At 40.6% G+C, this 15,568-nt stretch overlaps 2 protein-coding genes across 3 annotated transcripts in view; one reads left to right on the forward strand and one right to left on the reverse strand.

Annotated features, from left to right (window-relative positions):
• The first annotated feature begins 2,828 nt into the window (after positions 1–2,828).
• LOC102797771 (calpain-5-like) lies at positions 2,829–12,841 on the forward strand. Its single transcript, XM_035912676.2, has 13 exons — positions 2,829–3,052; positions 4,786–4,968; positions 5,115–5,246; positions 6,191–6,399; positions 6,529–6,721; positions 6,806–6,996; positions 8,049–8,126; positions 8,220–8,415; positions 8,510–8,632; positions 10,568–10,770; positions 11,212–11,333; positions 11,430–11,566; positions 12,014–12,841. Exons 2-13 carry the CDS (start codon positions 4,804–4,806, stop codon positions 12,182–12,184), a joined length of 1,920 nt encoding a protein of 639 aa, XP_035768569.2. The 5' UTR covers positions 2,829–3,052; positions 4,786–4,803; the 3' UTR covers positions 12,185–12,841.
• LOC102797284 (serine/threonine-protein kinase PAK 3) overlaps positions 12,670–15,568 on the reverse strand; it is a 32,830-nt gene continuing 29,931 nt past the window's right edge. For both annotated transcript variants that reach the window (XM_006802244.3, XM_006802245.3), the window contains one exon: positions 12,670–15,459. In XM_006802244.3, coding sequence (XP_006802307.1) covers positions 15,370–15,459 — 90 coding nt within the window. In that variant the 3' untranslated portion in view covers positions 12,670–15,369. The remainder of the gene's footprint in view (positions 15,460–15,568) is intronic.

Consider the following 15,568-nt stretch of genomic DNA (forward strand, 5'->3'; position numbering starts at 1 on the left):
CCACTCATCCTTACACCTATCTAAACTATGGAATTTAATGATAGTGCTGTACAATAATTGCTTAGTCACATAAGTGCATTTAATTTTTAATCCACACTATAAAACTATATTAAATATTAAAGGTTTTTAATGTAAATCCATTACACCAGCTTCTGTCTGGATCATGACTACAGACTTTGTTGTGCTGTGCTGGAGTACGTGGCCGCCTCCCAGCATCAAAGATTCTACAGTGGCGCTCTCTTCTGTAAGACTCAAGAATGGCACTACAAACACTGATTTTTAACAAAACCTGCGAGATGCTGGCTGTCGTCTGTTGCCATATGAATCTCCTGCCATCTGCTGGCTGATGTTTGTCCTCTAATTTGGCATTTTGCTCTAATGACGTTAAAGGTTCATTCAAGAGGCACGCCACAAAAATAAACATTTGAATTCCACTCTAACCTTTAAATGGGCGTGTTTCAGAACGAGGAGGAAGATCAACAGAAACGTATCATTCACTATCTCACCTTTTAAAACCACTGTAAATGTTTGACAGGTTCTTTTTTCCTTAAAAAGAATGTTAAAAATGTAAAACCTGCAGAAAAGATTTTTGTGTAATGACTCTAAAACTTGCCAAAGAAGTGAAACTGCATAATGTCACAGGATCCATCGGGGTTGTTCATTGTTCAGATCAGACTAAACAAGAAATCCTCTGTTGTAAGCAGTTTCCTTAGTAAAGAAATAGTCATTCAAATGTAGATATGTGCCTGGTTTGCGAAAAGGATGACTATTTATGGGATGTACTGTGGGGGTGGGGCTGATGGTGAGTGCTTTTGTAAAGACACAAAAATCTGCTCTTATAGTTTAAGCAGCTGTGATACTCTTCAGACTTCACAATATTACATTACTGGAAGCTGTAAAACACTGAAATATCTTCTGGAGCCACAGCAGTAGGCTTGTAAATGTAAAGTTTAAAGTAAAAAGAGCCATTCTCAAGAGAACGTGATTGCACTCAGCAAAAATTCAAAAAAAAAAACCAACCTTTGCGCCACATTTGTACTTTTATTACGGTTGTGAGCTCGTTTCAGGAGGTCAGAGTCATCCTGAGAGGACTGTGACTATAGACCAAAGTATGTATGGAGCCCCGGTTTTGTTTGTTGATACTTTGAAGTGATCAAATCTACAACAGAATGGCTAAAAAAAGAAAAGAAGCCCAGAAAAGAGTTGAGGCCACAGCAGACTGAGATGCTGCGGCAGGACCTTAAGAGTGATGTCCTGCAATGTTGTGAAGAAAAGCCAGAATTCCTTCTCAGTGACGTGAGAGACTGATAGTCATACAGAAAACAATACATCAGTAATCCCTTCCATCATTCCCTTTCTTACACAGACTTAATTAAACTATAAGATGGGGGACAAGTGTCTAAATAAATGCTCCAAAGTTGAACAACACACAATATCCATATATTTTGTCTTTCAATATATACAAGATACTGAAAGTAAAAACAGTGCAGGTACCTGAGGGGGGGGGGGGCTGTATAACAGGTAGGAATGATTTCCTGTAAGCTTCTGTAGTGCATTGCAATAGAATGAGTCGTTTGCAGAATGTGCTCCTGTGACCGTCCAGCACGTCACGGAGAGGGTGTGAAGGTTTGTCCAGTATAGTTTGTTATTAGCATAACATCATCCTCTGTGACACCACAAAGGACACGTCATTTAGTAAAGCTCCACATCCATCCCTGCTTGAGGTGGTTCTACAAGCTGCTGAGTCATCGGGTGTACTTAAGTTTTCACAGAACTGCACAGAGTCCTGTGAAAACGTTCCAGAGTTGATTATTTCTCACTGGCTTTATTTTTCCAATTTTATGACACAATGTAAATATAATGTAGATAAAACAGATCAATTTCTCCTTCTTTAAGTGGTGATATGTAACTTACTTCTGTGATTACTCCACCCTCGCATGCGGTTTTCTGTGGCAAACAAATGTTTATATCTGACGGTTATACATTCCCACGAGGAAGAGGGCTTTGACAGCGCTGACCTCGTGACTCATTTACTGAAGAAACCATGAGACTGCGCTCATTAAAATTTTCACTATTTAAGTTATGACAGCGTTGATCTGGCCCCCCCGTTTCTACCACAGGAAGTGTTTCCTTCTTTTCAAACAATCTCATGTCGTATGGTGTGTGTCTAGATATCACCCCGCTCACTGATACACTCATTCTCGTTATCTATTGCTCACATCAGAAACTCATGTTTGGTATTTTCTCATATAACAGCTAATCCAGATGATTTATTGTTATTTTGAAAATCTGTTCTGTTTCTTTTTTGGCCTGTGTTCTTTACTCCTTCGTGGATTTACCTTATTAATGTTGGCTCAGTTTGTCCTCAGTTTTGAGCCTGGATTTAGCCACTCGAGATTTTTCTCAGTGAGGGGAAGTCAAAGTGTTTCTTGTGCTCTTTAAGCCCAGAACGCTCAGTGCCTGCCAGTTTGTCTTATTACCACAGTTCACTTAAAGTGCAAGGATAACATATGGCTTATTAGTTATGTTTATTCAATTAGGCATGGTAAAAGTTAAAGAACAATAATGCAAGTTGTTGTTTTTTTTGTTTTTTAGCAGAAATATGCAACACTACATCAAGGAAACAGTGTTTGGATGTTTGTTAAATCTAAGTTTTAATGTTTAAGAAAAAACCAGGGCAGGTTCATACTTGCTTCACCTTAGTGGGGCTGGGTGGTAGTACCGAAAGTATTCAGTTTCAGTCCCCCACCGTCCCTCCCACCTTCCAATCACCATGTCAGCCTAACACCTCCTGCTGCAGAGGAGCTCGTCAGACCAGTTCTCAGGCACTGTGTTATGTGTTACTCTTTGTGGAAGCGCTCGGTGCTACAAGTTAAAACTCAAGAAACGGCATCTGGTTCTGAAAAAAAGATCAACCAGATTGCACACTTTATGAAAGGACGTAACAACTTGCAGTGTCGAGTTTGGGACTGATCTTTAAACAGCTCTCACAGCAGCCCCCACGGGACGATTGGATGTGTTTGAGCCCATCACTGCAAGGACAAGACGACAGGTGAGTGTTGCTCTTAAGATTTTAAGCACTTAAGTGCTTTCAGTTTTAACATTCAACAAGTATATATGGTTTACTGTGGATTCATGGGATTTACTGCATCGGTGTTTTTCTTTTTTTAATTTGAGTGAATGACTCAGATTTATCTTTGTTTTGGCCAGCAGCCATTTTTACTGTCTAACACACTGATACCATTTAAAAGTAATTTTTATAACAATATAATATTTACATTTACCCAGGCACAAATCACAAATAAACTCAGACTATAAAATGCTTTAGTATCTCTAAAAACACTGTCACGTGCCGGCAGATATGCCGGATATGGGGGGAGTATCAACTGCTATTCACATATTATACAGATTAAAAGGACAGTATGAGACATAATCTTGCAAAGTGTTGTTGAGAAACAAATGTTTTCATCACGTAAACACTTATAGTCCTTTTAAAAAAAAAGAGTAAATGGAATAACCAACCAAAAATAGCCTGTCTGAGCGCTTTAGCCAGGAACTCTCAAACCGATAACAGTCACACAAGCACAAACTCACTCACTCTGTGTACTCCCTTACCCACAGACACAGAATGATTTATTAATCCATTTCAGAAATCTGGGAGTCATGACATCACAAAGTATTCGGGTCAAACAGTAAAATGCCAAGGCGATAAGATCCAGTGCAGTAAGAACAATAACAACCGGGGTGTGGCTCTCAGCCACAAGCAAGTACAACACCTGGAAACTTCCTTGTTGTTGACCAGGAAGTTATAGGTGCACACCTGCCGTCTGAGAGGTATAGTGCAGATGTGTTTTCTTGTCTTCAATGAGTTATCTGATTTTGAACTTTATAGAAAATTCTGAAAATTCTGAGTTAGCTCGATTCTTTCTGTCTGTCTGCTAGATCTGTGCACACTAAATCATGTTTCCTGTCCTGTCCTGTTTTTTTTTAACTTGTTTGATTTTATAAAGAAACAGTTACAAAGTTTTTCTTAATTCAATGCTTGTCGCTTCCAGTAAAGGATATTTGGTACACTGTGGTGTGTTATTCTTGGCAAAAATGAAATATCGAGCTTTATCAAAACTAATTATTTTGGCTCATGCTGACTAAACGCAGCACTCAGAAGTTGACATGAGTGGGACAAAGAGTTCAAGAGTCATTCCCCGGAGAAAACAGCTGTGATGATGATCACGCCCTCTGTCACAAAGTAAAATGTAGCCATAATATAATTAATATTATTCTCACAATACGAGGCAGTTTACATAAAGTCTTTAGGCCACAAATATTGTTAGTGCTGTTGATCTTTGAATGATATGCAATGTATGTTTATTTACTTTCTCTTAAGATTTCAAACACTATAGATGGATCTAAATCAGTGTAAAACACTTGATTCAATCAGAAAACTGCAGCTCGTCAGATGATTAAAAATCCCTTTACATCAAATGTTTAATTTCTTTTTTTATCTGTGAGCTCTGTGTGTTCTAACTGTAAAGTTTTCATTTCCTGTTTTAGAATATAGTTAATAAGAAAGTTGCATATTGCTATGTAAACACCGTATGCTCATCGGTAAACCTAGACTGTCTCGAGGGACTTTGGGTCAAAGGTCGGTCTGCTATGATCTGGCAATGAAACAACACTGAGATTTACGAGAACAGTTTCAGCTGGATTTGCCCAATAACGATCAGCTTTGGGACCTCCTGCCCTTACAAAGTCTGAAAATGTCTGGTGTCTCTCATCGATCTGCAGCTGTGAGGCTTCAGCACGATGGTCTCCTCTGTGAAGCCGTACAAAAAACAGCACTACGCTGACCTGAAGAATGACTGCATCAGGAACAAGACGCTGTTTGAGGATCCCGAGTTTCCAGCCACCAACGCTTCACTCTATTATAACAAACCACCTCCTGGTAGGGTAAAGTGGAAACGACCCGGGGTAAGTGGCCAAGGCTAATATCCATCAAGCCACATGTTTGTTTTTAAGACAGAATGTAAGAAAAGAAAAAACTAAACCTATAATTATACTTTTTTTCAATACTGTTAAAGTCTTAACAGTCTGTCATGTTATTTTCTCTGTTGTAGGAGATAAGTAAAAAACCTCATCTGTTTGTTGAGGGCATCAGCTCCCATGATTTGAACCAGGGAGTTGTGGGAAACTGCTGGTTTGTTGCAGCCTGCTCTTGTCTGGCCTTGAAGCCAAAGCTCTGGCAGAAGGTGTGTTAACTTTGTTGCTTTATTCTTAATGTGGGTGTCGAGGAGTTGGTGCATTAAAGTTGATAACTGTACATTAATAAAACTTAAATACTCTAACTATAGCAGCAGGGTATTCGTTTCAGGAAGGAAGTTCTCCCATGGATATATTCAATATATCTGGCAGACAAACATATTATATTGTACTGTAACTTTGCTAATAGCTAAGGGCAAAGGGACTATGAAACCTGAGAGATACAAAATTCAGCTTTTTAGAAAATTGTCTGTGAAACTTGACTGTAGTGGGTTTATCTTTTTTTTCTTAAATAAAATACAAATCAAAGAAGAAGAGGGAAAAGAGGGAAACCTGAAGAGGAACTCGAGGGGCTTAGCGATGGAGAATAAATGTCAACCAAAACGTTTTAGTCCTTTGTAGAAATCTTTCACCTTTTTTCCACATTTTAGTTGCAAGAAATGAGCAGAGGAAGAAAAACTGAAAGTGTGAGGATACATCAGCTATGCATTCTATGTCACTTATTTTGTCTTACCCACTCCACATTATATGTTCTCAAATCCCTTTTGTGCAGGAAAACTAGAGAACTCAATGGCCAATTCTTTATTACAGCAAACAGACCATCAGTGCCATCCACTGCAAACGTTTGATTTTATAACACACATAAAACACTACAACAGACTCTCTGTGAAAACACAAGAACAACAGATGTGGTAAATTACACCTGCATTTATTGGTCATAAGCTAATGTGAACTAAATAGGCATGCTTCCACTATACTATGTAGAACTGCAGATCTTTTGTCTGAATTTTGCGTGCACTCAGTGCTTTATGAGCAAAGATGTAATTTAAAGGGTTTTGTTGAACTCGTTATAGTGTATACGTTTTGGTGACTTTGTTCAAATCTATCTGTTGTGGGCACGTTTCATTTTGGGTGATGTGGCATGCCAAACCAGGTGATTCCTGACTGGAAGGAGCAGGAGTGGGATGACAAACACCCCGAGAACTACGCAGGAATCTTCCACTTTCAGTTCTGGATCTTTGGTGAGTGGATCGACGTGGTGGTTGATGACCGACTCCCTACGATCAACGAAGAACTCATCTACTGCCACTCAAAAGACCCCAACGAATTCTGGAGTGCTCTGCTGGAAAAGGCCTATGCCAAGTCAGTAAACTTTAAATAGGCTGATTGGGGGGGGGGGGGGGGGGGGGGACTCGGTTTAGTTTTAGGTCCCGTCTGCATTTATAATGCTTTGAACTAAACTTCTGCATTTCTTACACCATCTGTGCCCAGGCTCTCTGGCTGCTATCAGTCCCTTGAGGGCGGAAACACTGGTGATGCTGTGGTGGATTTCAGTGGAGCTGTATCTGAAGCCATCAGCCTAGAGGAAGGGCAATTTTATAAGGACCAAGGAAAACAAGACAAGCTTTTTGATGACCTGCTGAAGGTGTACGACCGAGGAGGAATCATAAGCTGCTCCATCAAGGTCTGTGCTGTTTCTGAATATACACGTCTTTGTGTTTTAAGCACTTTAAACATGCCGATAGTAATTGTTTGCAAAATATTACAGGCACAGCCTCATGAAATTGAGTTCAAGATGATGAACGGGCTCGTGAAAGGCCATGCGTACTCAGTAACTGCAGTGAAGAGGGTTCGTCTGGGTCATGGGCTGCTGGCCTACTTCAAGAATGAAACCATTCCTCTGATCCGTATGAGAAACCCCTGGGGTAAGATTGAATGGAAAGGAGCCTGGAGTGACAGGTGAGCAGGAAGCTTGTTATAGTTAATTTTGTCTTTGCTATGTGTTCTGATTTCCACAGACACTGTGCCAAAAAATTTCAAAGCCTTTTTAAATGTCTGCCTTACGAACTTGTTTTTGTGTTTTTTGGATTCATATGGAAAACAGAGCTGTGGTTCATTGGTTCAAATAGTTCAATGACATTTGATTTTATTTAAGTAGCAAATCACAGCAGATGCCACAAGGCACTTTACATTGGAAGATGAAGAAGCTATAAAGACGCTAACAATCAGACCCAGCCTTAACTATATTCTTTATCAAAAAGGAAAGTTTCAATACTAATTTTAAAAGTAGAGAAGGTGTCTGTCTCTTGAGTCCAAACTGGGAGCTGGTTCTACAGTGGCGTGAAGGCTGAAGGCTCCTCCTCCCATTTTACTTTTAAATACCTGAGAGACCCCAAGTAAGCCCCCAGTCTGAAAGCAAAGTGCTCTAATGGGGTATACACTAATGCAAGGTCTTTAGGATACGATGGAGAATGATTATTTAAGCCTTGTATAACAGGAGAAGAATTTTAATTAATTGATTCTTTATTTGACAGAGAACCAGTGAAGAGAAGCCAATATGGGACAAATACACCCTCTATTTCTAGTCCGTGTCAGGACTCTCACTGCAGCATTTTGGATCAACTAAAGCCTTTTTAGGGAGTTTTTGGGAGAGCCTGATAATAATGAATTGCAATGACTGAGCCTAATAATGCCAAATAATGACTTCTTCATGGCAAAACCTCCATCTGTCTGTAATTTAATTTTGTAATGTAATTTAATGTTAGGGCAAGTTGTTGGCTAATACTCAGGGATGTTACAGCATTTTAGATTGAACTATTTACAGACTTTTACAGAGAACTATAAAAGGAGTTTCAGGTATTTTTTATTTTTTCAGTGTTACAAAGTCTCTGTGGAAACTTTTGCTACTGGCTCGGACAGGCAATTTTCCGAAAATGAAAAAATGCCTTTTGATCTGTGCGCTGTTTGTAAGCACATTAAACATTCTGCCTTGCTTTATTGTTGTTTGCCAGCTCTGAGGAATGGGCAAAGGTTGGTGACACAGAGAGGCATAAGCTTGGCATCACAGTGGAAGATGATGGAGAGTTCTGGTAAGTGATGAATTTCCTCAATCACAGCACTATTTCAGGACAGTTTATTCCACTTTTCCAGATTTTAATAATAGATTCCGTTCAAATCTTCAGGATGTCATTTACAGACTGGTGCAAGTTCTTCACTGATTCAGACGTGTGCCGTGTCATAAATACTTCATTGATTAGCGTCCATAAGACTTGGCATGAGTACGTGCACTTTGGCAGCTGGACCAAAAATGCTGACCCACTTCTAAACCGCTGTGGCGGCTGTGCTAACCACAAACGGACATTCCTGCAGAACCCACAGGTACAGCAGGCTCTGGATGACCTCTCTCCTTACATCACCTCTGTTCATGTATGTGTACACATCTGTGATGGCTCCATTTCAACTTCTTTTGCAGTATTTATTTGATGTGACAAAGGAGACTGATGAGGTCCTCATCTCGCTGCAACAGAGAGACATGAAAATCCACAGACCTCAAGGTCACGGAGAAAACCTTAGCATTGGCTTTGGCATCTTTAAGGTATCACAGTGTCATGTAACCCTTCCATATGTGGGAAAGACTGTGTTTGTGGGAGATGTGAAATGCTTAAAATATAGCCAAACATGTCATACTCATTTGTCAGAATAATGTCTGCTGTGTGTGCTGAGTTTGAGGGGACTTTCTTCACAGCTTCACAGCTATTGTAAATGTTTAAAGTCCAAAGCAAGTCAAAATGTGTCAAATTGTCTCAATATGCAGGACTATGAGGGATAATATTACGGTGCAGTCCCACATTTAGTGAACCGCTCATTATTCTTGTCTGGAATGAAAACATTAATCAAAGTTCAGTTTATTTTGGTCAGAAGCAAAGCCTTTTCACCCCATCTTGGCATCACTTTGGTCAAAAGAATCTGGCTTGAATTGACTTTCTCTTCTCATTTAATGACCAAACAGTGATAAGTTTGTTTTTTCCAACAACTTACACCCCTTGAGTGTTTTATCAGAACCAAAACAGACCATTTCAGCAGCCTGAACCATAAATGATTAAACACAAAAAGGTACCACATACTTTCTGTGATTGCTTCAGGCTGAAAAGCAGCGTGGAACCGAACACCAAACTCAAATCTTTGTGATGATTTCAGACGGCTCGGATGCCTGTGTTCTTGTGCAGCAGTGTGCAGGGATTATTTAGGACTCGTGTGTTATGTCTGCTAAATCATAACCAGACCAAAAAAAAGCTGAAAAGTATGAAATACATGGATAAACTGAGTTCTGAAACAGACACAAGATACAATAAGTGCCGATCACTACAACCTGGGGTATGTTTCAGAAACGGGTTTAAAACTTGATGTTGTCCTGGATGTTGCGATTAGATTGTCACCTTTAAATGAGACCATGAAACCCAGTGTGACAAAACTGACAGACCATTTCCTGTAATGAGACTTTAGTTGACAGAGACATGGCAAAGTTCAGACACACACTTTGTACTATTATCACGCTGATAGAAGTGCTGCCAAAACTCTGGACAGGAATGAATATCAGCACCATAAAAAGCTTTTAATTAAAAAAAGAAAGAGAACAGAAACAGCCGTGTGCGCGTGGCCCACTGTGGAAGTGAAATGTTAAATCCTTATTTAAGCTTTCTCATGTATGTTTATCATACAAGTAATGTGTCCTCTTCCTCTATCGGGCACTTCTTCTAAACCACAGATGTTACCATTAGATTCCTGTCTGCTTTGTTTGTGATGGAAAAAAAAAATCACATTTAATGCCATTGTATTTTTTTGAAAGAAGCCGATCAGTCAACACAGTAATGCGCGTGTTAAAATTCAATTATTGTTTCTATTTTGTGCCACCAGGAGGCAGAAAACTCAAAGTGTGAAGCATCTTTTCCACTTCTCTTTACTACGCTGTTTAAAGGCATCAATTAAAGTTTATGATGAACAAGAAGAACATGTATTCGTTGACTCTGGCACAAATTCAAATGTAGATTAATTAAGTGCAAAGTTAGCAAAATGCAGTTTAAAAGTCATTTTTCTGCCCAGGTACTTTTTCGGATTGCTACTATACTGATGCAGCTGACTGCGGTGGAGCGGAAGGTTTTGCTCCTTCATGCAGTAAAAAGTGCAGCTCATTAGAGTTCAAGTCACCTTTAAGTAAAATGGCTATAAATTAAACAGGGAAAAATGAAATTCTGCTACCCACATTTGTTTGTATAGTAGACATAATTTATGTAATCTTGTATATTTTTGCTGCGTTGTATTATTTTGATCAATTGTTTTTGCAAGCTAATCTTGCAGACAAGCTCACCCTGTATGCCAAGCTGCACTCATTTTGAGCGTACTATATGCTTCTTAGGTGATATTTTCATGTGTCACATGTGTCATTTCCTTTGAAATTTATTGAAGTAGCTCCAAACTGTGTTGCACAGGATTTTGGTAAATTATGCTTACAAAATATCAAATTCTTTTCCAGGTGGAGCTGAACAGGAAGTACCGTTTACATGACATCCTGACCCAAAAGTGTGTAAATACGTCAACCTACATCAATGCTCGGACAGTGTTCATGAGGATCAGTCTGACTCAGGGTCGATATGTCATCTTCCCCACCACCTTCCAGCCTTTTACGCTGGGCGATTTCATGCTCCGGGTTTTCACTGATGTGGAGTCCGGCTGCAGGTAGGACAGTGCCGTAGATGTGAGGTCAAGCCAACAACAGTGTGTAGCTGAGTTTGTCAGACAAAAATGTAATATTAAAAACTCTAAAAAATAACGCACTTATCTGGGAAAGTGACTGATATGGGAGCTGTTTGTACGTTTTTAGACATGAATGGGAATTCTCCAAGAAAACATTCAAATTAGTGTTTTGGGAAATAGGGACCATTTAAATGTGATTTACACTAACTTCTATTGCTTTTCTTGGCCAAATATTTTATTTCGCCAGATTTTGTTTTGTTTCTTTTTGGCATGGCAACTCATAGTCACTCATTAATAATACAGGTCATCCACTCAGCCTTGTCTATGAATCATAGGTGTAATGTTACTGTTCCACTCTTTCAGTTTGCCTCTAGTAAGAACAAGGGCACATTGCCAACTCTTAACTCTTCTCTACTCTCACAGGGAGCTGACAGTGGACAAGCCACAGGTAAAATGCTGGAGTTCAATCATTGGTTACCCACAAGCTGTGACTCATGTCTATGTACATTCAGCTGAGGGGCTGCAGAATCAGGACCGCACAGGAGGTTAGAAGACTTTCCACAAGTTAAACTTCCTGCTATAACACTTCTGTTCAGCGTGATGAGTCTTTAATCCACCAAATCTGGTTCTCTTTCACGCAGGTGCAGACCCCTACGTGATCATATCATGTGAGGGCAAGTCAGTCAAATCCACCATCCACAAGGACACCTTAAACCCAGAGTTTGCAACTAGTGGTGTTTTCTACAGGAAAAAGCTGAGCAAACCCATAACTGTGCAGGTAATATGCAGTCTATCTCATTAGTCCTGCGTAATGGAATTATTCTCAGTGACTGGTGGAGCAAAGGGATTTCTCACCTCTGTCCGGTTGAAACTATGGCTCTCAGACATGTCTGCTTTTCAGAGATCAGCGTTATTTTAATCTCAAAGACTGTAAAGTTTTCATTAAAGAGTTTGTAAAAGGCTTCAAGAGCATAAGAAAACAAATTTCCCAGCTTTTAACAGTGAACAAACTTTCAATTTACCTGAAGTCTTACACACAATTCTGCATCAAATATGAACTAAGTGCTGTCTCTGCTCATAAAAGCCAAAATTTGCTGTAAAAAGTCTCATCCTGCATGTGCAAATCTTAAATTCCTAATCTGTTTAATGAGTGAAAACATTTGTTTTGCCATTAAATTTTAGAGTGTGGAGATAAATATATTTCAAACTGACTGTTTCTCCTCAGGTGTGGAACAGCAACGCAGTGAAGGATGAATTTATGGGCCAAGTCGTGTTGTCGGGGTCAGTGAACGACCCCACCGAACCACAGAGGCTTCAGCTCACAGATCAAGGACGGCAGATGCCTGGCATCATCGGCCTAAGGATCGTCACCTCAGTTCAGCTGACTGCCATATGACCGGCGAGAGGGCTGAATCCTTTCTCAGCTTTAACGTGAACATATTGTGTAACTTATTTGACAAGCATCAAAACCAGCAGCGGGATGCATTTGTATGAAGGTGAATTTATGTGAGCAGGGAACTATGAGACAAACTGAAAATCTCTCCCTTTTTGTTACTTTTGATCTTTTTTTTTTAAATTCATGCTTTTATAATTTATATATAAGTTTTTATTTTGATGTGTTTTTAACCCCAATTATTCTGATACGACACTGTGAGAAACATGGCAGGATTTGTCCTTCAGGCCTCACAGTTACCAAGATTGCGGCGTGTACAGCCGCCTTTTTGCAGAGTAACGTGTTACATGCTACACCTGGTGTTACACGTATGCATTCCTCTTCCGTTTCTTTCCTCCAGCAGTTTACAATCATGGTTCGTTCTCATGAGTACTAAGAAAAGGAACAAAAATTAAAAGAAATCCTAAGACCAAACACTGCTACAACTCTGGTTTTCTTCCTCTTTTTATTTCAGTCCAGTTCCCAAACTGCAATATTTTGTTGTTTTTTTTTCCTTCAGTTTTTTTTTTTGTTTTTTGGACACTCAAGACACAGCCATGCACAATTCAAAGTTCAAAAAGTCTATTGCTTCAACCACAATTAAAAATAGTTTATCCAAAACCTCATTTCCCCTTCACTCATTTGTCCTTTTCCAAAGATGGGGGAAGGCCTGCTGAGGTATGCCAGATGGATCAGCAGTTTTACAAAGCTAGACAATAATAAGAGTAGTAGTAATAATAATCATAATAATAATAAAGATAATAATTTAAAAAGTAACATTTTTTGTCTTTGTTCCATTCTCTTGATAGACATTAATAGAGGAATTTTCACACCACGTGTACAGGTTTACACATTCAGAAGATAGGAATGTACAGGAGCAACCACAGAAAAGGGGGCACGTCGGCGGTGTCTCGTCCCGAAATTCACCTTTGTGCTCATAGTTCAGACCTGTACATGGGGCAGAGGCCAGATGTCCCAGGGCTGGCGAAGCTTCCTAACAGGCCACCCACACCTACCACGCGCACTCACACACGCACACACACGCACAAACACTCAGCAGTGGTATTCAGGACAGACTGTGTGGGCCCGCACACAGAGTGCTGCATTCATCGGCTCTCTGTCCGGATGAAGGAGTGTCCTATAAAGCCCAAACAGGAGAGGTGGATCCAGGAGTGCAGAGACGGCGTTTGTGTGTTTGCTTTTCTCTCTTTTTTTCTCTTCTATTTCCAGGGTGCAAAACAATTATTGATACATACCACAGAGCAACCTGAATATTGTCGTTTTAAGTTACATAGTTATGAAAAAAAAGTGGGGGTTCCCGTCGTATTTACATACATACATACATATCCTAACAATCTTAACCTATCTGAAGATGACATACAGTGTATAGTTTGTTTTACATGCATGGATTCTGTTGCTTCCTCCTGTCTCACGTCACTCCTTCATCTTCTGCGCTGGACAGTGGAGGTACAATATGACTAAGCAGCTACCCTGCACCTCAAAGTCAAGGTGGACAACACGAGTGAGGCATCTTCTAGTGCAGATTGAGGTAGCCCCCTAACACACACGCACGCACGCACACACACACGGGGGGGATGCTACATGGGAAATGTCCAATGAAGGCAGCAAATACAGACACAAAATCTAAACTTCTGTACAGAGGAGTGAGTTTAAGCAAACCCAGTATGGAAGGAATGATGGCGATCAATGTGAACCTCGGCTAGGGTTTTCAGCGCTATAGGGCAAAGAACAATCGTAAAATGGCACTCCCTGCTTCACTCCCTTGATAACATCCCCCTCTTTTTGATCCGACACACACCCAAAAGGTGATAAAATGTAAATATCACGGAAATAATTTGCATAACATCCAATTAAATGAGGGGGGGGGGGGGGGGGAAGCATGAATGAGCAGCATCATAAGTACAAAAAGGAAGAAGGAAGGACGGAAGGAAAGAAGGAGGGGCAGCTGGTGGTCAGTGGCTCATTGGACACAACACATGCATTTGAAGTACTTTCCCTTTATGTCGTGTTTGTCAGTTTCAATTGGATAAATATATTTTTGTTCACAGCATTTGTTTGTTGGGTGTATCTTGACTAAGGACACTGTGATTCTTGGGGCATCCTTGGGTGTGATCGAGTGTGGCGCTGGACCTCCAACTTACTGTAGATGACCATCTTCTAGGATGAGTAAATGACAGATCGCCATAATATAAACATCTCAAGCACACAGCTCTGGCTCTGGTATCAGTGATCATGTGTGTCTGCAACAGGAAACAGCCAAAACTTCAGGCAACCGTCGCCAACTCCAACTCTTCACCGATATGAAATGGATTAATAAAGGGTGTTTAAAGCTGGCATAGGTCATGTGAAATTATTCCTGACTTTTTCCCCTGTAGTGGCACCCCTACTACACGCATTTACAAACACACACACAGACACACAGAAAATGCAAAAATATTCCACCTTGAGATGTGACAGTCTGCAGAGGAGTAGCTATGTTTTTTCCACAGAGCCGTAGTCATGCAGGCAAAGGCTGGGTCCAGAATCACGCTCTCACATCAGCCAGTCCCTGCAGGTGCAGGTGTGGCCCGATGGTGCACCATGAAGGGAAGGACCGGAGGAGGGAAAATCAAGCCTAAAGCTTGCCAGGGAAGGAAATTCAGGCTCTTCAAGTTTAGTTTTTTTGTCTCTCCTCGTCGCTCTTGGAGCCTCTTCTTGAAAATGAGCACGCTTTCTTTTCAATTTTCTCATGTTTTTTTTTTCGGTTTGGGAAGCAACCGCCTCCCAAACAGGACGTACGACACAAAGAAATGTGCACAGTTTGTATACGCGCACGCAGGCCAACACACCCACACACTCACACACACTTGTGATAGACTGCTCTACATGTACAGAGTGCTGGAGGAGTAAACGGGGAGACAAGGTCTTTTCAGCAGCATGGGCCAAGACGCTGCAAGGCCAGATGTCCATCCTACATTTGAGGCCTGGGGGTCTTTTGTCCTTGTGCTGTCACTGTAAGTCACACAAACCCCTCCTTGTGCTGTCACTGTCACGTCACCCGCCCCCCCATACACCCAAGCCCCTGGATGTGATGAAAGCACTCATCGCAGGCGGGGCTCCAGCCTCGGGTGCGGACAGAGAGCACATCCTTAGCGACTGCTGTTCTTTATGGCTTCCTTTGCAGCTACAATCAGGGGCGTCAGGCTGGATAGAGGCTTCGCCAACTTGAGGAAAGAATGCTGAAAATGCAAAAAATAATTTTTAAAAATGTACCTATGAATCCAAAGAGTGTTGCAATATCATAAAAATACAGTTATGACTATTAAAACAAGCATAAGAGTAGATTTA

Source organism: Neolamprologus brichardi, chromosome 10 (genome assembly GCF_056152115.1).
Source record: "Neolamprologus brichardi isolate AB-2024 chromosome 10, ASM5615211v1, whole genome shotgun sequence".
NCBI classification, from domain to species: domain Eukaryota; kingdom Metazoa; phylum Chordata; class Actinopteri; order Cichliformes; family Cichlidae; genus Neolamprologus; species Neolamprologus brichardi.

Excerpts from the sequence above, each read along its gene's own strand:
- LOC102797771 (XM_035912676.2), top strand. The coding sequence starts at position 4,804 with ATGGTCTCCTCTGTGAAGCCGTACAAAAAACAGCACTACGCTGACCTG. Across the intron at positions 5,247-6,190 it reads AGCCAAAGCTCTGGCAGAAG|GTGATTCCTGACTGGAAGGA; the intron begins GTGTGTTAACTT and ends ATGCCAAACCAG. Across the intron at positions 6,400-6,528 it reads CTGGAAAAGGCCTATGCCAA|GCTCTCTGGCTGCTATCAGT; the intron begins GTCAGTAAACTT and ends ATCTGTGCCCAG.